This window comes from Chiloscyllium punctatum, chromosome 29 (assembly GCF_047496795.1).
Source record: "Chiloscyllium punctatum isolate Juve2018m chromosome 29, sChiPun1.3, whole genome shotgun sequence".
NCBI lineage: Eukaryota > Metazoa > Chordata > Chondrichthyes > Orectolobiformes > Hemiscylliidae > Chiloscyllium > Chiloscyllium punctatum.
The window spans coordinates 77343983-77370356 of NC_092767.1; the positions used below are offsets into that span (position 1 = coordinate 77343983).

A 26374-nucleotide genomic window follows, 5' to 3' on the forward strand; every position below is an offset into this window, starting at 1 on the left:
GAGGGAGAGAGAGGGGGGGGACAGACAGAGCGCGAGGGAGAGAGAGCGTGGGGGACAGACAGAGCGCTGAGGTGAGAGAGAGAGGGGGGGACAGACAGAGCGCGAGGGAGAGAGAGGGGGGGGGACAGACAGACAGAGGGGACGCGAGGGAGAGAGAGGGGGGGGACAGACAGTGCGCGAGGGAGAGAGAGGGGGGGGACAGACAGAGCGCGAGGAGAGAGAGAGGGGGGGGACAGACAGAGCGCGAGGGAGAGAGAGGGGGGGGACAGACAGAGCGCGAGGGAGAGAGAGGGGGGGGACAGACAGAGCGAGGGAGAGAGAGGGGGGGGACAGACAGAGCGCGAGGAGAGAGAGGGGGGGACAGACAGAGCGCGAGGGAGAGAGAGGGGGGGGACAGACAGAGCGCGAGGGAGAGAGAGGGGGGGACAGACAGAGCGCGAGGGAGAGAGAGGGGGGGACAGACAGAGCCGCGAGGGAGAGAGAGGGGGGGGACAGACAGAGCGCGAGGGAGAGAGAGGGGGGGGACAGACAGAGCGCGAGGGAGAGAGAGGGGGGCACCAGACAGAGCGCGAGGGAGAGAGAGAGGCACAGACAGAGCGCGAGGAGAGAGAGAGGCACAGACAGAGCGCGAGGGAGAGAGAGGACAGACAGAGCCGAGGGAGAGAGGCACAGACAGAGCGCGAGGGAGAGAGAGAGGCACAGACAGAGCGCGAGGGAGAGAGAGAGGCACAGACAGAGCGCGAGGGAGAGAGAGAGGCACAGACAGAGCGCGAGGAGAGAGAGAGGCACAGACAGAGCGCGAGGGAGAGAGGAGGGGGGACAGACAGAGCGCGAGGGAGAGAGAGGGGGGCACAGACAGAGCGCGAGGAGAGAGAGAGGGCACAGACAGAGCGCGAGGGAGAGAGAGAGGCACAGACAGAGCGCGAGGGAGAGAGAGAGGCACAGACAGAGCGCGAGGGAGAGAGAGAGGCACAGACAGAGCGCGAGGGAGAGAGAGAGGCACAGACAGAGCGCGAGGGAGAGAGAGAGGCACAGACAGAGCGCGAGGGAGAGAGAGAGGCACAGACAGAGCGCGAGGGAGAGAGAGAGGCACAGACAGAGCGCGAGGGAGAGAGAGAGGCACAGACAGAGCGCGAGGGAGAGAGAGAGGCACAGACAGAGCGCGAGGGAGAGAGAGAGGCACAGGACAGAGCGCGAGGGAGAGAGAGAGGCACAGACAGAGCGCGAGGGAGAGAGAGAGGCACAGACAGAGAGGGAGAGAGGGGGTGGGGACGCAGAGAGAGAGAGAGAGAGAGAGAGAGAGAGAGAGAGAGAGAGAGAGAGAGAGAGAGAGAGAGAGAGAGAGAGAGAGAGAGAGAGAGAGAGAGAGGGAGGGGTGGGGGGGAACCGAGAGACAGACAGAGCACGCAACTTATATTTGAATAGCACGTTTGACATAATGGAGCTTCCCAAACTAGAAGCATTATAAAGTATAACACTGATCCATGCAAGCAGATATCAGTGTGGATGATTAAGGGCTTGGTCAAAAAGTTAGGTTTCTGGAAATGTTTTACAGGAAGAGTAAGAGGTAGAGGAATGTCAGAGTTTGAGGCTCAGGTGACTGAATGTACGGGTGAAAGGGAGTACCGCAAATGCCGGAGGTTAGAGTCAAGAGTGAGATGCTGGAAAGTACAGCAGGTCAGGCAGCATCCGAGGAGCAGGAGAATCGATGTTTCGGGCAAAGGCTCTTCATCAGGAATGAGGCTGGGAGCCTCAGGGGTGGAGAGATAAATGGGAGGGGGGTAGGGGGAAGGTAGCTGAGAGTGCAATAGGTGGATGGAGGCGGGGGTAAAGGTGATAGGTCAGAGGGGAGAATGGAGGAGGTAGGTGGGAAGGAAGATTGGCAGGTAGGACAGGTCATGAGGGTAGTGCTGAGCTGTAAGGTGGGAAGTAGGGTAAGGTGGGGGGAGCGGAAATGAGGAAACTGATGAAGTCCACAATGATGCCCTGGGGTTGGAGGGTCCCGATGCGGAAGATGAGGGGTTCTTCCTTCAGGTGTCGGGTGGTAAGTGAGTGGTGATGGAGGGGGCCCAGGACCTGCACGTCCTCAGCAGAGTGGGAGGGGGAGTTGAAGCGTTTGGCTACGGGGCAGTGGGATTGATTGGTGCCAGGGTGTCCCAGAGATGCTCTCTGAAACGCTCTGGGGAGACAGGATGCCTACTTGCAACGTAGAGGAGACCACATCAGGAACAACGGATACAGTTAGGTACAACTGAAGGTATGAACAATAGTTCTGTAGCAATTAAAATTGGGAAACAAACATAGAACAAGTTTGCTCACTTGTTGGGAACACAGGTTAGTGCTTTCCTTTGGTTGGCTAATGCATTTAGTCGTGGTGTCTGCTCCGGAGGTAAATGTTGCGTAGGTTAAAAGTTCTACAAAAAGGAGTTGGAACTCATCAATATTTTATGCTTTTTACATCGACTTCAGTGAGATTGTCCAAGACATTGATGAGGCCTCTTATGGAAGACTGTGTGCAGTTCTGGTCACGATGTTATAGGAAGAATATTAAATTGGAGAGGGTTCAGAAAAGATTTGCCACGAATGGAGAGTTTGAGATATAAAAATTAGATTGGAAAGGCTGGAACTTTTGTCACTGGAGCGTGGGAGGTTAAGGGGTGACCTTATAGAGGTTTATAAAACCATGAGGGGTATAGTTAGGGTTAATAACAAGGGTCTTTTCCCCAGAGTGGGGAGTTCAAAACTAAGTGGCGTATTTTTAAGACGAGAGGAGAAAGATTTAAAATGGACATGAGGGACAACCTTTTTTTTAAAAATGCATAGTGGTTCATGTGTGGAATGAACTGCCAGAGGAAGTGACGGATTCAGGTACAGTTACAACATTTAAAATACATTTGGATAGGAGAGGATGGGAGGGATTTGGGCCAAGCACAGGCAAGTAGGACTGGTTTAGTTTGGGAATGTGGTCAGCATGGACTGGTTAAACCAAAAGGGCCTGTTTCTGTGCTGTGTGACTCTCTGAATTTTGGTTCCTCACCAAATTCACCTTAACTGATCCTTTTTTTACCCCCACTACTATTTTGTTATCTTGGACAAAGTGGATGCTACACTAGAAGGCAACAAAAAGAAAATCTGTTTATTGGCAGAAGCAGCATGGACAACAGGTCAGGCAGCAGGTCAGGCAGTATCCAAGGAGCAGGAGAATCCATGTTTCAGGCATAAACCCTTCATCAGGAATTAGGCTTGTGGGCCGGGGGGTGGGGGTTGAGAGTTAATGGGATGGGGGTGGGGAGGTAGTTGAGAATGCGATAGGGAGATGAAGGGGAGGGAGCAGGTGATAGGTCAGAGAAGGGGGGGGTGGAGCAGATAGATGGGAAAGCTGATAGATAAGGAGGGTGGTGTCGAGTTTGGTTTGGGACCGGGATAATATGGGGGGATGGGAATGAGAAAACTAGTGAAATCCTTATTGATCCTGTGTGGTTGCAGGATACCAAGGTGGAATATGAGGCATTCTTCCCCCAGGCTTCGGGTGGTAAGGGTTTGGCAGTGCAGGAGGCCCAGGACCTGCATGTCCTTGACAGAGTGAGGGGGGAGTTGAAGTGTTCAGCCATGGGGCGGTGGGGTTGTTTGGTGCGGGTGTCTCAGAAATGTTCTCTGAAACAATCCGTAAGTAGGCAGCCTGTCTCCCCAACGTAGAGGACATCACATCAGGTACAATAGATACAGCAAATGACATTTGAGGAGGTACAGGTAAATTTCTGCCAGATGTTTAACGATCCTTTGGGGCCTCAGAAAGAGGTGAGGGGAGTGGTGTGGACACAGATTTTGCACTTCCTGTGATGGCAGGGGAAGGTGCCAGGAACGCCGTGTGGGTTGGTAGGGGGACTGAACCTCACAAGAGTCATGGAGGGAATGGTCTCTCCGGAACGCTGATAGGGGTGTGGGGGGAAATATGGCCCTGGTGGTGGGGTCCATTTGGAGGTGGCGGAGGATGAGAGTTACGCGGAAGTTGGTGAGGTGGAAGCTAAGCACTGGGGGTGGGGGTGGGGTTGGGGGGGGGGGGGGGGTGGAAAGAGTTTTGTCCTTGTTGCGTTGGGAGGGTGGGAGGGGTGGGGTTCAAGGGCGGTGGTGCAGGAAGTGGAGGAAATGCGCTGGAGGGCACCTTCAACCACGTGGGAAGGGAAATTGCAATCTTGGAAGAAGGACACCACGGATTTTCTAAAGCGGAATTGGTAATCCTGGGAACAGATGCAGCAGAGGCAGAGGAATTGGGAATAAGGGATGGTGTTTTTACAGGAGGTAGGGTGGGAGGAGGTGTAGTCCAGGTAGCTGTGGGAGTCAGTAGGCTTGCTGTAGATGTCCACAGTTAGTTGGTCATGCCAGCCTTCTCCTTAATCCTGGTTTCCAAACCTAATCAGAAACCTCATTACCTCCCCCCATTCCACAACCAACCTGGTTGTTCAGCTGGTGCAACATCATTCCACCTTTTTCTCAGGACAGTTAATTTTATCTAAATAATAAAAAAAAGGAAATTGCACACTGATCCTTTTCAAAAGGTTGGCCTAGACAGCAGATAGCTCTCATTGTTCTTTACAATGTACAAAAGGTACTCAACATTCGCCTATTGGTATACAGCATATTGGTTCCGAATAATATTGGAATTATATTTCTTTGGCAGGGGAACCCATCTCCCATCTCCCCAAATTCAACACTGCAAGTGCTCCTTTAGGCTGGATAGATAACCACAAGATAAGTTAAGGTATGCAGACTAACATACCTACTCCCTTACTTCCAACGCAGAATCACAGACTGCAATACCACTCAATTAAAGATGGGTAAACTGCACGTGGATCAATTTCCAACAATCAGTTAAATACATTTCAGGTTAAAAGCAGACTTGAAAAATCAATTAGTGTCTTGAGGAAGACTGACAGAAGACAGACTGGAGAACAATGTTACTTGAATGCAATACTAATCAAAATCAAAAGATAATGCCCCTCTACTTGTCTTAATTACTGAAATATCATTAAAATGCAGCTTAGAGTCATAGGGTCACAGATGTACAGCACAGAAACAGACCCTTCGGTCTAACTCATCAATGCCAACCAGATATCCCAAAACAATCTAGTCCCACCTGCCAGCACCTGGCCCATAACCTCTGAACCCTTCCTATTCATATATCCATCCAGATGCATTTTAAATGTTGCAATTGTACAAGCCTCCACCACATCCTCTGGCAGCTCGTTCCATACACGTACCACCCTCTGTGTGAAAAAATTGCCCCTCAGGTCTTTAGCTTTCCCCTCTCACTCTCAACCAATGCCCTCTAGTTCTGGACTCCTCCACCCCAAGGAAGAGACTTAGTCTATTTTGCACCATTTACCTAAAGGACTCTGAGAAGACAGTCTCACAATGCAAAGGGAAGATCACATTACACAATTGCATCTCTCAAAAAGGTTGATGTGAGTGGAATAACTGCATGACTGTCATGTTGTAGTCTGTTACCAAAAGCAATGCAGGCCAAGAGCTACAGAAACCATTCCTAAACTAGAGCTTTTGAATCACCTGTGGCTCTCAGACTTGTGTCTGTTAAAGTACCATTGTTGCACACTCCAGGTTTGTCAGGTTTCAATTTGATCAAAGGAATTAGTCACACATTGTTCGTTATAACACACTGGCCGCCCAAATGCCAAACAATAGTGAAACAGTAAACAGTCACATCCCCTGTTCGACACACGCAAATCTAAGAGTATGAGGAGGTATAAAAGATTAGACTGACTTTGGCTTAGCATGCCAGTTATAACTTCAAATCCTAACCTCTGCCACCTCCTCTCTCTCTTCCCCTCTTCTCCTCCACCCCCCCCCCCCCCAAAAGATATTTTAGTTTCAAATTTAGCTCATATAGTCAGAAAAGCAATTAAACTCACCAGGAGAGACTTGCTCCTAATTTAAATTGCAGACAGATTGTGCATTTTCACCAGGTTTGTGAGGCGAAGTGAAAATTGACCTTTAAGTCTGGTCACAAAACCAGCAGAGTTAAAAACAAATACAAATAGCAATAGTTTCACCAGGGCCACAATGGTCAGACAGCTGGCCAAGCAAGGGGCACAGATTGGGGCCAGCAGTTTAATACCAGATCCATTACCAAAACAGCTGGCGAGATTTGATATCTACAGAATTGTAACCTTATATATTTAATCAGAGCAGTTTTAGTTTCACTTATAAAATGATAATTTATTTTTACGAAGCAGCTTAACCTGACAATGTTTTTCATTACTCTTCTGTAACAGGAAAGTTTTGGAGTTATGTCCATGGAGGTCTACGATATCACCAGATTGTCCTTCAACCTGGGTTGTCACCTCTTCCAGCCAGCTCCGAGAATACAGAAAATAACAAATGCTAGGGGTCACAGGGGCTCAGACAGCATCTGTGGACAGAGAGCAAGCTAACAGTTCGAGTAGAGATGACTCTTCACGAGAGCTGATGTGAAGTGTGGAGGGGACAGTATTTATGCAATAGTGGATAGTGGGGAGGGGGTGTGGTACTTGGTGGTGGCAGTGGGGGGGCCGGAGGTAAAAGAAGGACATTGATGGTTGATAGTTCAGGTTAAGTGATCAGAATGCGGGAATGGCGTGTCTAACTGCCTGACGTGAAGGAACAGACAGCCCCACTGGAGGGATGCGGGGGGGGGGGGGGGGGGGGGGGGGGGGGGTGGGTGTGACACATACACAGACACACATGTGTACAGAGGAACCACGATTATCCGAACGAGATGAGCGGGCAGTATTTTGTTCAGATAATTGATTATTCGGTTAACTGATTCAAAGCCTCTCCTCTGGGACTCAGTTTTCTGAAGTTTCCTTTTTCCTCGCTGTACTGGCCTTCCTTCCTCTTTCCGTCTCCGGGTTTGTTTCTGAGAGGACACTCCCTTGTGTGCAAGAGACCTGCAGCATTGCTGTAGCCTTACCCTGCTGCTGCTTCATTTCAATGGGATTGACAGAGTGGGCACTTGCCATGTCTGATCCCTGTTCGGGAGACTAGGCAGCAGCACACTTCACAACACCCCCCCACCCCGCTGCACTATGCATCCTGGGCAACACCCCCTGCCCCCGCAATGCCGCAATGGAGACAGCAGCTGGGCTGGACACAAACAGCAAGATTGCTGCAGCCTTGTTTTGTTTCTGCGGTGGGGTGAAGAGAGAAAGAGAGATGGAAGGTTCTCAAAATAGCGCACAACCTTTTGACAAGTTCCCACTCTGCCCTGTAATGAAGGTAACTACAGGAGTCAGTGGCTTTGTAGTAGATGGCAGCAGACAATCTAGACCATAAGATACAGGAGTGAATGGAAGAATATTCGGCCCATTGAGTCCACTCTGCCATTCAATCATGGCTGATGGGCATTTCAACGCCACTTACCCACACTCTCCCCGTATCCCTTAATTCCTTGCGAGATTAAGAATTTATCAATCTCTGCCTTGAAGACCTTTAACGTCCTGGCCTCCACTGAGCTCCGAAGCAGTGAATTCCAGAGGCTGAAAAAATGTCTCCTCATTTCAATTTTAAATTGACCGCCTCTAATTCTGGTCCTAGTATTCCTGCCTGACAGAAACAAATTCCCAGCATCCACCCTTTCTAAACCATGCATTATCTTGTAAGTTTCTATTAGATCTTCCCTCAACCTTCTAAACCCTAATGAATACAATCCCAGGATCCTCAGCCATTCCTCATATGTTAGGCCTACCATTCCAGGGATCATCCATGTGAATTTTTGCTGGACACGCTCCAGTGCCAGTATGTCCTTCCTGAGGTGTGGGGCCCAAAACTGGACACCATATTCTAAATGGGGCCGAACCAGAGCTTTATAAAGTCTAAGTAGCACATCGCTGTTTTTATAATCCAATCTTCTTGAGATAAATGACAACATTACATTCGTTTTTTTTTAATCATGGACTCAACCTGCAAGTCAACCTTTAGGAGAATCCTGGACTAGCACTCCCAGATCCCTTTGTACTTCAGTTTTAGGAATTTTCTCACCATTTAGAAAATAGTCCATCCCTGTATTCTTTTTTTCCAAAAGTGCAAGACCCCACATTGAATTTGTTTTTAGATTATATTAGTTTCCTTACAGTGAGGAAACAGGCCCTTCGGCCCAACAAGTCCACATCAGCCATTTCTTGGACGACTCTCCTAAACTGTCTAAACCTTTCTGCAGCCTCCCAACTACCTGCCTGTCCGCCACTCATGAGGCTGCCAAAGTACTTTTAACAAAAGGATAAATTTAATTAGACAAAAGGAGAACGGAGGGAAAAAAAGCTTAAAAAATATAAATAAGACAATTTAGAAGATCTCGTCTATCCAGTAAAAAAGATTGCCTTTTTCCCAGCAATACCCTTTATAATGAGCAAACCGCAGTGAAGCACTGTTCCTACATTTATTCTAACATTTCTTACTCAAATGACGAGGTTGCAAGTGTTGCTTTCAGCAACCTTTTCTATCATCGGCTAACTTCGCCAGAATGCCCCTAGTCCCCTCATTCAGATCATTAATATATAAAGTGAACAGCTGTGGCCCCAACACCGAACCCTGCGGGACACCGCTTGTCACCGGCTGCCATTCCAAAAAAGAACCTTTTATCCCAACACTCTGCCTTCTGTCAGACAGCCAATCCTCAATCCATGCCAGTAGCTCACCTCGAACACCACGGGCCCTCACCTTACTTGGTAGCCTCCCGTGAGCACCTTACCAAATGCCTTTTGGAAGTCTAGGTAAATAACATCCACTGGGTTTCCCTGGTCTAACTTACTTGTTACCTCTTCAAAGAATTCTAAGGTTTGTCAGGCATGATCTCCCCTTACTGGATCCATACTGACATGTTCTAATCTGACCGTGCACTTCCAAGAATTTAGAAATCTCATCGTTAACGATGGATTCTAGAATTTTACCAACAACTGAGGTTAGGCTAATTGGCCTATAATTTTCCATCTTTTGCCTTGATCCTTTCTTGAACAAGTTTATTCCCCAAAAGGGAGGGAGGGGGAGGGGGAGGGGGAGATTTCTCAAGGTCCAGACAGAAACATGAAGCAGTATCGAAACAGTTGCAGATGTACTTAAGAGAAGAGATTGTGGGAGGGGGCCAGTGTAGGACTGGAACAAGGATTATTCTACATGCCCCATGAAAAGGCACAGCATAGCTGTGACCCATGCGGGTTACTCACTGAACACACTCACTAGGCTGCCGAAGTACTTTTAACAAAAGGATAAATTTAATTAGACAAAAGGAGAACGGAGGGAAAAAAAAGCTTTAAAAATATAAATAAGACAATTTAGAAGATCTCACCTATCCAGTAAAAAAGATTGCCTTTTCCCCAGCAATACCCTTTATAGTGAGCAAACCGCAGTGAAGCACTGTTCCTACATTTATTCTAACATTTCTTACCCAAATGACGAGGTTGCAAGTGTTGCTAGCAACCTTCTGTACATCCACTATATAGGATTCCCTCAGTCTCTTCCAGTTGCAAACAGACACAGGTTGACTCACTGAACTCTACATAATCACTGTACTTTTCCCAACAGCCACTACTTGGACTGCTATAACAACATAACACTTCTTTCCATCTCTAATGGCCAAGGGATTGCCAAAACCTAACTGCCCTGTGGCTGGTTTGGATCCTTTGCCTGAGCTGAACCTGCATGTGGCCTCTAGACTCTCCTTCTGAAAGTAGTAAATTCTTCATCTCAGCTGGGCAATTATCAACTTGTTTAGTTTAAATTATATGCTTTCTTGGAAGTGCTATTAGAAATTCACTATTCAAAATGACACCTTTTCAAAAAAGGTCACTTCCACAAAACAAATTCATCATTACTTTACAATAAAAGTTCTCAAATATGTTATAACCTTCACCAAAATGGGCCAGCATTGCAGCTCAGCTGACCTGCTATACTTTTCCAGCACCACTAATCTAGACTCTGGTTTCCAGCATCTGCAGTCCTTGTTTTTGCCTAGTTCAGTGGTTAGCACTGCTGCCTCACAGCATCAGGGCCCCAGGTTCAATACAACCCTTAGGTGACTCTGTGTCACATTATTCCCCCTGTCCCTGTGTGGCCACTCCAGTTTCTTCCACAGTCCAAAGATCTGCAGGTTAGATGGCATTGCCATGCAAAATTGACCACATAGTGTCCAGGGATGTGCAAGCAAGATGGATTAGCCATGTGAAATACAAGATTACAGAGATGAGAGAGGGTCTGGGTAGGACGCTCTTCAGAGAGTCATATGGCACAAAACAGGTCCTTCGGTCCAACTCATCCATGCTGACCAGGTGCCCTAAATTGATTTTAGTCCCACTTGCCAGCACTTGGCCCATATTCCTCTGACACCTTCCTGTTCATATACCCATCCAGATGCCTTTTAAAATGTTGTAATTATACCAGCCTCCACCATTTCTTCTGGTGGACTCAATGGGCCAATGGCCTACTTCCACACCGTAAGGATTCTATGAAAATACATTTATCCCTCACTCCTTGATTCACCCCATGCCTTTTATTTTTAATTCTTTCTGGAGACTTGGGTACCACTGGCAAGTTCAATCCTTAACTGCACTTGAACCGAGTGCCTTTCTTGGTGATTAAGAAGCATAATTAAGAGTCAACCAAATTGCTGTTGCTCTAAAGTTAGATGTAGGCTGGGCCACACCAAGTAAGGATGACAGATTTCATTCCCTAGAAACGCATTAGTGATGGGTTTTAACAACAACTAATGATAGTGGTTGTGGTCACCATTACCAAGACTAGCTTTCAATTTCAGATTTGTTAATGGAGTTTGAAGTACACCAGCAACCCTAGTGGGATTGTAAACCCATCACCTGGGCCGCGAGATTACCAACCCAGTGACATAACTCTGTGCACAATCATCTCCTTTCTCTCTTTCTTCTGTTCCATCCCTCCCCTTTCTTTCCTCCAGTCTCTGTCATTACCATTTGTCATCCCCAGTTCTCATCCACTGGTCTTCCCCCACTTCTCTTCACACATTCCTTCTTTTTCCTCTCACCACAGTTCCCTGGGTCCCCCTGCATCCCTGTCTTACCCCATCCTTCCTCATTCAAAAAAAATTTCAATTTTAAAAAAACTTCAAATTTAAAATTTTGTCAGTCTCCAGTCACTTAGGATACAAGAAATAGGAACAGGAGTGGGCCGTTCCGCCCCTTGAGGCTGCTATGCTATTCAATAGGCTCATGGCTGACCAGGCATTCCTAATGGCCATGTTCTTGCATTTTCCCTGTCACCTATGATTCCCCTACTGATCAAGAATCAGAGTCTCCTATATACAGAGGACTCAACTGTGGCAAGGAGTTCCAAAGCCTCAACCCTCAGAAGAAATACCTCATTATGTCAGTCTTAAATTGACACCGCACTATCCTGGGACAAAACTGCTTGTTCCTCTTTCTGCACACTTAACACACTGGCCAGAGATCTCGAAGAACACACAAAGTAAGATTGCCAATATTTTAGACCCTGCAGCATTGAAACAGCCCACAGCCTAAGTATTTGAGAGCCTTCTGCTGAGCAGACAGGAGACAAGTCTTTGAGATTTACACTGGAGTGGTCTGAGTTAAAGATGTAATGGTGAAGCAATGAACTTCTTGTTGGTTGTCAGACATTATTGGTTCACAGTAGAGAACGACCATCTGTGTCCAACTGCAGTATCTCTGATAATGAAGTGGCTAATGCTGTCAATGGTTCACAGCAACATCCATTTCCAGCAATGAACCAGAAGTGCCTCAAACCAAGATATCAGAGTAAATATCTTTGCTATACTGTTCATCGTGTTTCCACAGATACAGCACAGAGTGCTGGAGGTACAAATACAATTAGGATTGAAAAATGCCAGAGCAAGCTATGACTAATTTTTGATTCTGACGTAAACAAAACGAATTCAGTTGAATGCTACAAAGGTCATGCAGTAATTAAGTCTGTATTTACATCCAGGATGATGTTCTGAATCACTTTTCTAATACCAGCTGTTCAGAAAGGATCCTCAATTTACAAGTTTGGATGAGTCAATATATTAAAAGCGTTATTAGCTGGTCTCCTCACCATCCACCTCAATCTTTCAAATTCTAGCAACTAAAACACTAACTCTTAAATTTGTCTTCAAAGGAGGACATGAATAACACCAGAAATGATGGGGAACACAGGGTTTCGTGAAAGGGAGCAACTGAACCAAGTCTGTACCAGTACAGAAATGCTGTTGGAGAAGTTGATGAGTTGGAAGGCTGATAATTTAATAGTTGAAGAGTATGGTGCTAGAAAAGCACAGCCGGTCTGGCAGCATCTGAGAAGCAGGGGAATCGACGTTTCGATCATAAGTTCTTCATGAAGAGCTTATGCTCAAAACATTGATTCTCCTGCACCTGGGATGCTGCCTGGCCTTCTGTGCTTTTCCAGCACCACACTCTTCAACTCTGATCTCCAGCATCTGCAGTGCTCACATTCCTCCCCGGTGTTTTCTAAGAGTTATGCTATTAAATTGAGTAAAATCACACACAGTCAGTCTGGATTAACAAAAGGGGAATCATGCTTAACAAATCTACTGGAATTCTTTGAAGGCTTGATCAGGGAGAATCAGGGGGCATGGTTAATCTGGAATTTCAGAAGGTTCTCAACAAAATCCCAGATAAGAGATTAATGTGTAAAATTGAATTGTAGAAAATTCAAGAAGTTGTAGAAAATTGTTCGGAGACAGGAAACAAAGTTAGACAGTGACTAGTGGGCTACTACAAGGATCAGTATTAGAACCCCAGCTACTCACAATAGCTATGTTAACGATTTAGAAGGGGAACTAAATGTAATATCTCAAAATCTGCAGAAGACACAAAGCTAGGTGGAAGGGTGAGCGGTGAGGAGGATCCAGAGATATTGCAGTGTGATTTGGACAGGCTGAGGGAATGGGTAGGTGCATGACAGGTGTAATATAATGCAGATAGATATGAGGTTACACTCTTTGGCACAAAACGGCAAGGCAGATTATTATTTGAAAGGCAATAATTTGAGAAAGAGGAATGTTCAACGAGACCTGGGTGTAGTTGTGCAGCAAATCACTGACAGTAAGCGTGCAGGTGCAGCAGGCAGTAAAGGAGGCAAACTGTATGATGGCCTTTGTTGTGAGAGGACGCAAGTACAGGAACAAGGATGTCTTGGTGCAATCATACAGAGCTTTGATGACATCAGACCTGGAGTATTGCGCGCAGTTTTGATCTCCACTCTTGCTATTGAGGGAGCGCAGCAAAGGTTAATTAAATTAATTGCAGGGATGGTAGGACTGATGTAGTGCTGGTGGTGGCGGCGGGAAGAGATTTGAGAAACCTATAAAATACTACTAAATCCAGACAGGTTAGATGTAAGAAGGATGCGTCTGATGGGCATGGAGTCCAGAAAAGAATAAACGGGTGAACCTTTTAGAACTGAGTTGAGGACAACTTCACCCAGAGAGTGGCAAATCTGTGGAATTCACTACCAAAGAAAGTGGGTGAGGCCAAAACATTGTGTATTTTCAAGGAGGTGATAGATATAGCTCTTCTGCCTAAAGGGATCAAGGCAACTGGGGGAGGGTGCACGGGATTAGGGTATTGAGCTCGATGATCAGCCATGCTCATATTGAATAGCAGAGCAGGCTTGAGGGGTCGAATGGCCTACCCCTATCTTCTACGTTAATTTCACAACCAAAGTCATGATATTTCTAGAAAATCCACTTCTAAAAAAAAAATCTCTGACCCAAGCACAAATTTGCACCAGCAGAGAGTTTGCCTGCTCTTAAACATCCCTGCTGGAAGTTTCAAGGGTACAGTCAGGTGTGTGCTGTGGGAGCTGCAGGACAGAAACAACACCAGCATTTGAATCATAACATCCAAATGGAACGTTTAACAAGGATGCATTACAGAGCAAGTCAAAAGAAGAACGCAGCAAACGCAGATTCCCTCAAGTTACCGCAACTTCAAAAGAGGTCCATACGTGTTTAGCAGGGAGGACTTTCATTTAGAATAGGTAATCCAGTTACTGAAGGTTAGACACAAAAATGCAAGTTTTCGATTTAATGAAAAGACCACGCAATGAGCTAGGTTTGTCTTTCTATTGGATACATCAGATCATAAATATGTTGTTTCCCAATGACCAATACATGCATGTTGTTCAGATTTTAACAAACTTGTCCACAGTTTCAAACAGGATTTGAGAATGACATTAAAATTTATTTAGTTTTAATCTCTGCAATAAAACAGATAGAAATAGATGTTACATTCCAATCTGTGCTTCCAATGAAAGAGTGCTACCAAAGAACGAGACCTTTGAGTGTAGGCTCATAGCTCCTTGAAAGTACAGTTCCAGGTAGATAGGATAGTGAAGGTGGCGCTTGGTATGCTTTCCTCTATTGGTCAGAGTAGTGGATACAGGAGTCGGAAGGTCATGTTGCAGCTGTACAGGGGATTGGTTAGGCCACTGTTGGAATATTGTGTGCAATTCTGGTCTCCTTCCTTTCAGAAGCATGTTGTGAAACTTGAAAAGATTCAGAAAAGATTTACAAAGGATGTTGCCAGGGTTGGAGGGTTTGAGCTACAGGGAGAAGCTGAACAGGCTGGGGCTGTTTTCCCTGGAGTGGAGGCTGAGGGGTGACCTTATAGAGGTTTATAAAATCATGAGGGGCATGGATAGGATAAATAGATAAAGTCTCTTCCCTGGGGTGGGGGAGTCCAGAACTAGAGGGCATAGATTACTTTCAGTGCGTAAACAGGCCCTTTGGCCCAACAAGTTCACACCGACCCTCTGAAGCGCAACCCACCCATACCCATTCCCCAACATTTACCCCTTCACCTAACACAATGGGCAATTTAGCATGGCCAATTCACTTAGGTTTAAGGTGAAAGGGGAAAAGAAATAAAAGAGACCTAAGGGGCAATTTTTTCACACAGAGGGTGGTACAAAGTTTGGGAGAAGATTTGTAGCTCGGGTGCTCGTTGTTGTGGTTCTGTTCGCCGAGCTGGGAATTTGTGTTGCAGACTTGATGTCCCCTGTCTAGGTGACATCCTCAGTGCTTGGGAGCCTCCTGTGAAGCGCTTCTGTAATGTTTCCTCCGGCATTTATAGTGGCCTGTCTCTGCCGCTTCCGGTTGTCAGTTCCAGCTGTCCACTGCAGTGGCCAGTATATTGGGTCCAGGTTGATGTGTTTGTTGATGGCACTCATCCACAGATTCTATCAACAAACACATCAACCTGGACCCAATATACTGGCCACTGCAGTGGACAGCTGGAACTGACAACCGGAAGCGGCAGAGACAGGCCACTATAAATGCCGGAGGAAACATTACAGAAGCGCTTCACAGGAGGCTCCCAAGCACTGAGGATATCACCTAGACAGGGGACGAAACATTTGCAACACAAATTCCCAGCTCAGCGAACAGAACCACAACAGAGGGTGGTAAGTTTATGGAATGAGCTGCCAGAGGAAATGGTGGAGGCTGGTATAATTGCAACATTTTAAAGGCATCTGGATGGGTATATGTATGGGAATGGTTTGGAAGGATATGGGCTGGGTGCTGGCAGGTGGGACCAGATTGGGTTGGGATATCTGGTCAGCATGGACGGGTTGGACCGAAGGGTCTGTGTCTGTGCTGTACATCTCTATGACTAGTGTTATTATAAGTCCCATGTCTTACAGTACATGTTTTGTGGCACCAAATGCCACTGAGCTAAGGTGCAATTGCACCATCTAGTGTAAGTCCCAAACCCTTCACCAACAGTTTGACTGCAGCAGAATCCATAACCCCACTTTTTCAATGCTGACACCAAACAGACACTGTTACGATGCATTCTACTACCCTTCTTCCCAATTAGGATGTGCATATTGGAGGTATACAAATACTTGTGCAAATCACAAAATACCGCAAAACACAAGTTAACAAATGGTAAACTCATTTTCATCAGAACTAAGGTGAATTCTGCATGAAAGTTTCACAAAAATGGCCAGGGCAACATTTAACATTCATCAAGAATCACTTCATACAAGAGAAAGTAAAAATAAAACAAATTTATACATGATCATGCACATAAGACTGCCACTGGAACCAGCTACAAGAGTATGCCCTTCAAACATGCTCCATCATTCAATATGATCACAGCCTCTGTCTATCTTTATGCCATATTGTCACTTTAGCCCATACCTCTCAATGGTCTTTAAAATCTAAAAAAAATGTATCCCTCTCTCACAGCCACACAGTATGGAAACAGACTCTTTGGTCCAACCAGTCCATGCTAACCTCAATCCCAAACTAAATTACTCCCACCTGCCTGCCCCTGGTCCATATCCCTCCAAACTTTTCCTGTTCGTGTACTTATAGAAATAATTTTTAAATGTTGAAATTATGTCCACATCCACCACTTCCTCAGGAAGGTCACTCCTCTGTGTAAAAAGATTCCCCCAATGTCTTTTTAAAATTTCTTTCCTCTCACCTTAAAAAGTGTGCCCCCTAGTCTTGAAATCCCTCATCCTAGAGAAAAGACAACCACCATTAACTCTATCTATAATCCCTCATTATTTTATAAACTTCTATGAGGTCACCTCTCAACCTTCTACGCTCCAGTGACAACAAGTCCCAGCCTTTCCTTATAATTCGAACTTTCCATACCAGGCAACATCCTGGCAAATCTCTTCTGAACCCTCTCCTGCTAGATAATATCCTTCCTATAACTGGGCAACCAGAATTGGACACATCTTGAGTATATTAATTTCCTAATTTTTTGGGCAACAGCTCCAAGTCCTACTAATTTATCGACATCTACCTTGTAAATTCTCATCTTGCAAATTTTGATCCAAACAACTTTTAACTCTTGATTTTGTAGACTATTCAACTCATGATCTCAATGAAGGACAGAATAGAGTTGGTTTGAGGGGCTGAATGACTGGCATGGCCAGCAAACGCATGAAGCAGGTGGTTAGAAAGATGTTGAATTCATAGATTCTTGGTGGGACAGCACTACAGTGTCATTTTGCTCTCAGTTACTAAACCATCTGACAGTACGACAAGTACCTCAAGCACTCTGGGTGCGTGATACCACTGGGACCCTCAGGCTGCCCATAAGCTCCAACCACTGGGATCAAACATTTAATATTTTGCATTCACAGCACTTAAGCAACATTGCTTGCTTTATGAAAAAAAAAACAAAGGGCAACTAAAGAGAAACAGGTTCATATTGTTCTTCTCACATTCAATCCAAATAATTATTTTGTTTTACACAAACTGATTACTGAGCTGACTGATAAGTTTGAATATTTTTGAATCCAAAGCCTATCATCCTCAAATACGCTGGTTTAACACACCAGTAGTAAAGCTTTACAATGGGTCTCAGATTTCCCCAGTACAGCCCAAAAAGAAACCATTTGCCCTATAGCGCCTGTACCGGTGCTTTGAAAGGGTAAACTATTTAGTCCAACACCCTCTCTGCCAAGTCTCAATTTTTATACAATGATCCTCAGGGGGGAACACAGTTTGTTGTGAGGGTTGGGTCAGATGTAGGTGCAACGCTTCTGTAGATGAATTAGACAGCACCGGTCATGAGGAGGTTTGTGAATTAAGAAATGGTCGCTTGTGGTAAGACACAAGGGCGGGATTTGCAGCTCTGTTCAAACAAGATTTTAATGAGGTCAGGGAAAGAGTGGCAAAGAATAAGATCAATAAAAGATAAGGTGGGGGGAGAAAATTATATGTCTTGACGGCTAAGAAATACAATGCCAAAATGGCAACCAAATGTGGGATACCTGCTAGATTCTCATCACGGATCTAAATAGGCACAGTAGCTCAGTGGTTAGCACTGTTGCCTCATAGTGCCAGGGACCCAGGTTTGATTCTACCCTCGGGTGCTTGGAGTTTGCACATTCTCCCAGTATCTGCGTGGGTTTCTTCCAGGTGCTCCAGTTTCCTCCCACAGTCGAAATATATTCAGGTTAGGGTGCACTGGCCATGCTAAATTGCCCATTGTGTCCAGGAGTGTGCAGGTCTAGGTGGATCATACATGGGAAATGCAGGGTTACGGGGAGAGGGTAAGGGTGTGGGTCTGGCTGGGAAGTTCTTCAGAAATTCAGTATGGACTCAATGGATCGAACGATTGCTTCCTCACTGTAGGGATTGTATTCTATTCTTAAATAAAATGAAGAGTTAAAAAATTCTGCAAGAGCGTTGGCTGAAGAATAATGCTGCTACACACAAAGGGGTGTGGAATACTCACTGCATCAAATTGGGCGAGGAACTCCTGTGACTTGTTTGAAATGTTCTCAGTATCGACTTTCACTTCCACCATGGGGTTCAGGTTCTGTGCACGCTCCAGAGATGCCTCTGCTCGATTTTTTCCCAAAGAGCTGGTAGGAATGAGGAACTGAGATCTCGAATCCTCTGGTGTTGCCTAACATTGCATCCAGGAGTAGTAGAGAAAGAGAGAAATTTAAAAAAAGATCACAGCTAAAATTGCAGAAATTCATTAAAACTTGTTCAAATCCTATGAAACGATGTTTGCCAAAATAAAAACAGAAAATGCTGGAAATACTGATTTTGTGTTTGAATGTTTGGGATACCATGAGTACAGTACTGTTTCAGAGTCCAAACAAAACTATTGGGAAACTTGTACTTAATGTAGGGAAGAGGATACAAGATTGGACACTTAAAATCTAAAATGAAAACAGAAAAATACCAGAAATACTCAGCAGGTCTGACTGCATCTGTGGAGAGAGAGAGAGCAGTGTTAATGATCATTCATGAGATGAAGACCATCAATATGAAACATCAACTGTTTCGCTTTCCACAAGATGCTGCCAGCTCAACTTTCTGATTATTTTTTTTTATCTAGGAGCAGGAATAGATTGCTCAACTCAAGCCTGTTCTGCCATTCAACATGATCGAGGTTATACTAACCTTGTATGGGTAGCACGGATCAGCAGTTAGCACTGCTGCCTCACAGCACCAGGGAACACAGGTTCAATTCCACCCTTGGGTTTGCACATTCTTTCCGTGTCTGCATGGGTTTCCTCCCACAATCCAAAGATGTGCAGATCAGGTGAACTGGCCATGCTAAATTGCCCATAATGTTAGGTGCATTAGGAATCACCAGCAATGCTTTGCCTGAGGCCCACTGAAGATGTTACCTTGTAGGGCAACGAAACATCTGGAAATGAACCTGCTAGCTCAGCGAGCAAACCTACATCAAAAACCTCAAGCTGAGCTACAAATCTTCTCAAAACTTGCTAAAATCTAATCAATAAATCCGGCTTTGCCCATTATTCCTTAACTTTAACTTTGGTCAACATAAAAGAAAAGGATTAAAATTAACAATTGACTGAGCATCAACTGCCCTTTGATCTGCAGCAAAATACCCTCTTCTTACTCTCAATTATAAAGGCTGTCAGCCCATTAACACTTTTGTACACAGCACAGATGTCACATTCTGACTGCTGAAATTTAATATAGTGGGTCACAAAGCAAGCTTCGCTATATTAAAAGAGGCTGCATAAATGCCATTTGCTGTTGTTACTATGACTGTACTGCCCAAACAAACACTGGAACCAAAGCTACATGTTATAATACATATTAAATCAAATGGTTGCAAGAGACTTGCGCATTTATGGTAGATTTCCACAAAGGAAAAGTCCAAGACAGCCAGAATTATTAAATTAATTGTTGAATACTTCTCAGAATTAATTTGAGAATTTTGGAAAATCAACAGGTACAGTCAAAAACTAAAAATGTTTTGAGATCAGCATCCACTATACAGAAAATCTAAAACCAAAAGCACCACCGTTATTGTGCTTCAGAAGGTCACTGGAATACCTGCTGATGGTCCAGTAGAGTCAGTGCCTTGACACCAGCCAGAATAAGGTTTTTCGCCACTTCAGCTCCCAGTCCCTTCATTCCCACTAACAGCACTCGGGAGCCACGTAACCTGCAAACATCAGTAATTCATTCACTACTTGTAGCAGCAACAGCAGTCAAACAAGAGCATCTCAACATAGCAACACCTAAATGAAGCCAATTGCTTTTTTTCAGACCTCTGACCTAGTTTAAACAATTCCATCAAAATGCTTAGACCATGCCATGAAAACTGCATACAGCAAGTGTTCATTTAACGTCACCCCACTTGATATTTCTATTTAGTGTTGTGGGGTTAATTGAGGCTGGAATCTCATTTGGGTGCAGTGAGAATCACGAAAGCCATTTCCCCATCATCTCCTCTGCTCTCTAACTCTACCAAACACAGCCCTTCTGTGCACCTGCCCTGCAAGTTAAGCCTCTCCCAACCTTTGCCAGGAAGTTGGATGTGAGCGGCGCTGGTAAGAGACAGAAGCAGATTCAGAATGGTACTGGGGAAAAAAGGGGTCATGGCAAAGTCTGTGCAAACAGAAAGTTAGATTTTTGTTTTACACGTTAAAAGTTATTTTGTTAATTTTTAAAATTACAATGTAGTGTTTCAATTTACAAGGTATTATACTTTAATGTTTTCTTTACAAGAAGTAGGGTCTTACACATAGGAATCAATGTTAAAACCAGAGTTACAATCAGATTTGCTACCGTACATCACCCTCCGCAGGTTATGCTCCCAGACACAGACATTGTGTACTTTTTCATTTGAAGAATACACAAGGACAGGTAGAGTTTCAACGCTACTGAAGTGGATAAGTGGGACTGAACACTGGTGTACCCCAGCCTGGGTTTGAATGTTAGCTCATAGCTTGATGTGAATGTCACAGTCAACCTCCTAGTTATTTATGTTTTGCAGGTAAATCTTTCTCTCGCTCAGTGCTGAAAACCAGCTAAAAAAAAGGAAAGAAAACAACAAATTCTCACCCCAAATGCTGGATTTCAGTCATGGTCGAAAGGAATCAAAACTACTGAATCTCAGCCAATCTGAAAAACTAAGGATTGTGAAAATGACAGTTCAACTACCAATATCAATGCTATCAACAACCTCCACTCCAACAACCACAGGAATTCAGAGACTGAGCCACAGTTTTTAAAAACGTTCTCTTTGGACTCACCTCTCATTTCATGTATTGCGTTACTAATTCATCTTGCATTTAGCAATTTAAAAACTTACTCTTAATTATTTCTACAAACCCAACTTACCTGGACTACTCTTAAAAGTTAATTTGGATATGGGACAAAGGCAGCTGCAAGGAAGGGATCATTTTTAATTCACATTGTTGCAACCAAGAGGGTAGGTGAAGGAGAGCTTAGATTATTCATTCCTCGCTCAGGAGCTGAATGCTAACAACTATAAACAAATTGGGGAACCTTACCAGCATCGGGGCACAACAATGTTGAGAAGATGTTGCCAATTTCAGACCAAATGAAAACTAGGGACGATAAAAAAAATTCACTCACTAACAAGACTAGCATGGAATTCAGGAAAAACATTTCTACCCAAAACATGGTGACAAAGTGGAACTTGCTACTACAGGAACTGAAGGGATTAATATTGATGCATTTAAGGGGAAGATGAATAATGAGTGAAAGGAATAAAAAGCTCAGTGTATAGGAGATATGGGAGGAAATTTATGTGGAGCCTAAGTAACATCTAGATGAAATAGATTGAAGTGGCTAAGGGGCAATCTTTTCATGCAGTGCATGCATTTGGAAAGAGCTGCCGGAGGTAGTGGGGGTGGGTACAATTACAACATTTAAGAAGGTAAATGAATAGAGTCATACAGATGTACAGCATGGGAACAGACCCTTCAGTCCTACCCAATCTAGTCCCACCTGCCAGCACCCAGCCCATATCCCTCCAAACCCTTCCTATGCATATACCCATCCAGATGCCATTATGAATATTGCAATTATACCAGCCTCCACCACTTCCTCTGGCAGCTCATTCCATACACGTACCACCCTGTGTGAAAAAGTTGCCCCGCAGGTCTCTTTTATGTATTTCCCCTCTTACTCTAAACCTATACGCTCCAGTCCTGGATTCCCCAACCCCAGGGAAAAGATTTTGTCTATTTATCCTATCCACACGCCTCATAATTTTGTAAACCTCTATAAGATATGGGCCAAGTGCTGGCAAATGGGAATAGATTAATTTAGGATATCTGGCTGACATGGATGAGTTGGACTAAAGGGTCAGCTTCTGTGCTGTACATCTCTATGACTATGACTGAGGGGCCAATTTCCATGTTCTAAATACTGCATGAAAAGCAATGTGAAAACATTTTCCCTCGCCTTAGGGATCTGCTGGTCTCCATTACCTACTTGGTGCATACTTTAAAAACTAGCTATCCCTGTAGTTCTCCCTATACTCCATGCAATCTAACATTGCTACCCACTCCACCATGAGGAACCTCATTGAACACCTAACTGAATCCATATAGATCACATCCACTGCTCTGCCCTCATCAATCCTCTTTGTTACTTCTTCAAAACTCTCAATCAAGTTAGTGAAACTCAATTTCCCACGCACACAGCCATGTTGACTATCCCTAATCAGTCCTTGCCTTTCCAATAAAATTTTCTCCTCCTAAATTTAATTTCTCAATCTTAAGCAATACACAAAAAGACTACTGTAGATCCTGTAAAAATCAAGAAGATTGATCTGCACAAATATTTAAAACCAAAAGAAAGAACAAATCATAGAATTAACTTCACTGGACTAAGTATGCTCGAAAATAATTAACCTGGATGAAAGTTGCAATTTTACACAACAACACATCAGACTATTCAGCCCATTATGCATGTGCCAGCTCAATCAAAAACCATTTATCAAGTCCCACTCTACCCCCAGCCTTTCATGCAAACATTCTGCTTTCAACACATTTAAAATTTTGGCTGAAGGTTTTCTGCTTCCATCACCCTTTCAAGAAATACATTCTTTATCTCAACTTTTGATTTAAAAAAATTTCCATCTTGTTTATATTTTGCAATAGACTGACCTAAATTAACAGACCCACCATTTTAAATCACACTCAAAGAAACCAGAACAAAAGATCAAGCATGGCTGCACTATTAGAGGAGACTTCTTTCACACAACAAAGTCAAGGCCTTATCCTCCTCTGCTGGCTCATGAAAAGATCCCACACCAATACTTCAAAGATGACGAGTTAGGTTTATAAACTGGAATATTTATAATGGGACAAGGTTAATGGGCAGTCTATATGTGCACGTGCAAATGCTTCAAGATCAACAAAGACTTGCATCTCAAAGTACATTTGAAGTGGAAGGAATCAAGAGTCATTTTGTGATCAGCAATATCCCAAAATATGGGATAAAACAAAACCCCAATAAATTCTAATGGACAGATGCATGGCAGATGCAATTTAACGTGGATAAATGTATGGTCATCCACTTTGGTGGCAAGAACAGGAAGGCAGATTACTACCTAAATGGAGTCAAGTTAGGTAAAGGGGCAGTACAGAGAGATCTGGGTGTTCTTGTACACCAGTCAATGAAGGCAAGCATGCAGGTACAGCAGGTAGTGAAGGCGGCTAATAGCATGCTGGCCTTCATAAGAGGGATTGAGTATAGAAGCAAAGAGGTTCTTCTGCAGCTGTTTAGAGCCCTGGTGAGACTGCGCCTGGAATATTCTGTGCGGTTCTGGTCTCCAAATTTGAGGAAAGACATTCTGGCTATTGAGGGAGTGCAGTGTAGATTCACGTGGTCAATTCCTGGAATGGTGGGACTATCTTATGTTGAAAGATCGAAGTGACTGGGCTTATGTACCCTTGAGTTTAGAAGACTGAGAGGGGAACTGATTGAGAGGTATAAGATTATTAAAGGATTGGACACTCTGGAGGCAGGAAACATGTTTCCGCTGATGGGCGAGTGCCGAACCAGAGGACACAGCTTCAAAATAAGGGGTAGGCCATTTAGGAGAGAGATGAGGAGAAACTTCTTCACCCAGAGAGTGGTGGCTGTGTGGAATGCTCTGCCCCAGAGGGCAGTGGAGGCCCAGTCTCTGGAGTCGTTTAAGAAAGAGTTGGATAGAGCTCTCAAGGATAGTGGAATCAAGGATTATGGAGATAAGGCAGCAACAGGATACTGATTAAGGATGATCAGCCATGATCATATTGAATGGTGGTGCAGGCTCGAAGGGCAGAGTGGCCTACTCCTGCACCTATTGTCTAATGTCCTTAAAACAAAACTTTCTTGATCATAAAGCAGAAAGGACAACTATCAAGGCATATATCAGCAACTTGAGAGGCCCCTGCAATGGCCTCTAATTTCAAAATATAAATGTTCAGACAAGGTTCCTTTGCCTGTCCCTTAATTCCCTATAAACCAAAGTGTCCTGCAATGGTCAATAAATAAAATAATAAAAAGAGGAAGGGTCCCAGTGCCTGTCCCTTTAATTTCCAATATAAAGTCTAACAACAGAGATTGCTGGAAAAACTCAGCAGGTCAGGGAGCATTTGTGAAGAGAAAGCAGATTTAACCATAGAATCCCTACAGTGTGGCCATTTGACCCAACAAGCCCACACTGACCCTGCATACAGCATTCCACCCAGACCCATTAATCCTATCCTATCGCTGTAACCCTGCATTTCCCATGGTAATGCACCTAACCTACACGTCCCTGGACAGAATGGACAACTTAGTCTGGCCAATCTACCTAACTCGCACATCCCGGAGGAAACCACAGACACGGGGAGAATGTGCAAACTCCACACAGACAGTCACCCAAGTGTGGGATCGAACCAGGTCCCTGGCACTTGGAAGCAGCAGTGCTAACCACTGACCCACTAATGGTTCAAGTCCAGTGACCCTTCTGAAAAGTTTGGCTGTGTTTCTGATATCCAGCAACCACAAGTTTTTTAAAAATAAAGTCAGGCACACTTCCCCCAAGGTCCTGCCCCTTTAATATCCAATATAAAGTCAGGCACACTTCCCCCAAGGTGCCTGCCCCTTTAATATCCAAATAAAGTCAGGCACACTTCCCCTTTAATTTCCAATATAAAGTCAGGCACACTTCCCCCAAGGTGCCTGCCCCTTTAATGTCCAATATAAAGTCAGGCACACTTCCCCTTTAATTTCCAATATGAAATCAGGCAAATCCCCAAGGTCCCTGCCCCTTTAATTTCCAATATAAAGTCAGGCACACTTCCCCTTTAATTTCCAATATAAAGTCAGGCACACTTCCCCTTTAATTTCCAATATAAAGTCAGGCACACTTCCCCCAAGGTGCCTGCCCCTTTAATTTCCAATATAAAGTCAGGCACACTTCCCCCAAGGTCCCTGCCCCTTTAATATCCAATATAAAGTCAGGCACACTTCCCCTTTAATTTCCAATATAAATCTGGCAAATCCCCAAGGTGCCTGCCCCTTTAATTGCCCTGTCTGTTGATAGCTAATACCCGGGGACACTGATCCTCTGCCCGGCCTCCCTGCGGAGTGGAGGGTGGGGATGGCCTCAGCGGTTACCGTTTCTGGGCGTCGAGGCCCCAGAGGCGGATCTGGCGGTCATACTGAGCAGCCTCCTCCTCACTGATCACCGCTTCTTCCTTCTCCACCATGGCGCTCACTCCGGCTTTGAACGCGCGCACTCCACCGAACACGTCGCCGGAACCTGTGCACCTTGCGAGCTGACGTTTGGGAACATGCGCTCCCTGCGCGGTGACGTCATCACGACGCGCGCTCCCTGCGCGGTGAGGACCAAGCATCGAGATCACGTGCCTCTCCCTGGCAGGCAGGGCTCCCTGATGACTCACACACAGGCCACTCAGCCCATCTGAGTGGGCACACTCTTCATGGATGCTCACTGACCTGCTGCGATCTCCAGCATTTTTTGCTATCAGTTCGCATTCCAGCATCTGCAAAATTGCCCTAAGAACCTGTCAGATTCACAAAAATGTTTTAGAGGGAAGGAAATTCTTACCTGGTCCGACTTACATGTGACTCCAGACCCACAGCAATGTGATTGGCTCTTAACTGCCTCCTGGGTCATTAGGGATGAGCAATAAGTTTGAAGTAGCTAGCAATGCCCACATCTCATTGATTAATTTTAAAATTCTTATAAACCTTCTGCTGCGCTACCTCCAATAAGTTTGCTTTGTTCCTAAAATGTGGTGCCTACAACTATAAGCAGTATTCCAATTGAGGTCTATTTAAGTGTCTTAAATAAAAGAAAATTACTGCAGATGTTGCAGAGCTGAGATAAAAACAAAGTGCTAGAAAATCTCAGGAGATCTGGTAACATCTGTGACAAGAGAAACAGAGTTAACGCTTCAAGTCCACTAACCCTTATTGGTTAAAAATCACACAACACCAGGTTATAGTCCAAAAGGTTATTTGGAAGCACTAGCTTTCAGAGCGCTGCTGCTTCATCAGGTGGTTGTGGAGTATGAGATCGTAAGACACAGT

General features: G+C 44.8%; 1 protein-coding gene across 1 annotated transcript in view; it reads right to left on the minus strand.

Annotated features, from left to right (window-relative positions):
* Positions 1-25602, minus strand: part of sae1 (SUMO1 activating enzyme subunit 1) — a 118869-nt gene extending 93267 nt beyond the window's left edge. Inside the window, exons 1-3 of the mRNA XM_072549536.1 lie at positions 25436-25602; positions 19859-19970; positions 18267-18440 (exon numbers count right to left, since the gene is read on the minus strand). Coding sequence (XP_072405637.1) covers positions 18267-18440; positions 19859-19970; positions 25436-25527 — 378 coding nt within the window. The 5' untranslated portion in view covers positions 25528-25602. The remainder of the gene's footprint in view (positions 1-18266; positions 18441-19858; positions 19971-25435) is intronic.
* Between the last annotated feature and the right edge of the window lie 772 nt (positions 25603-26374).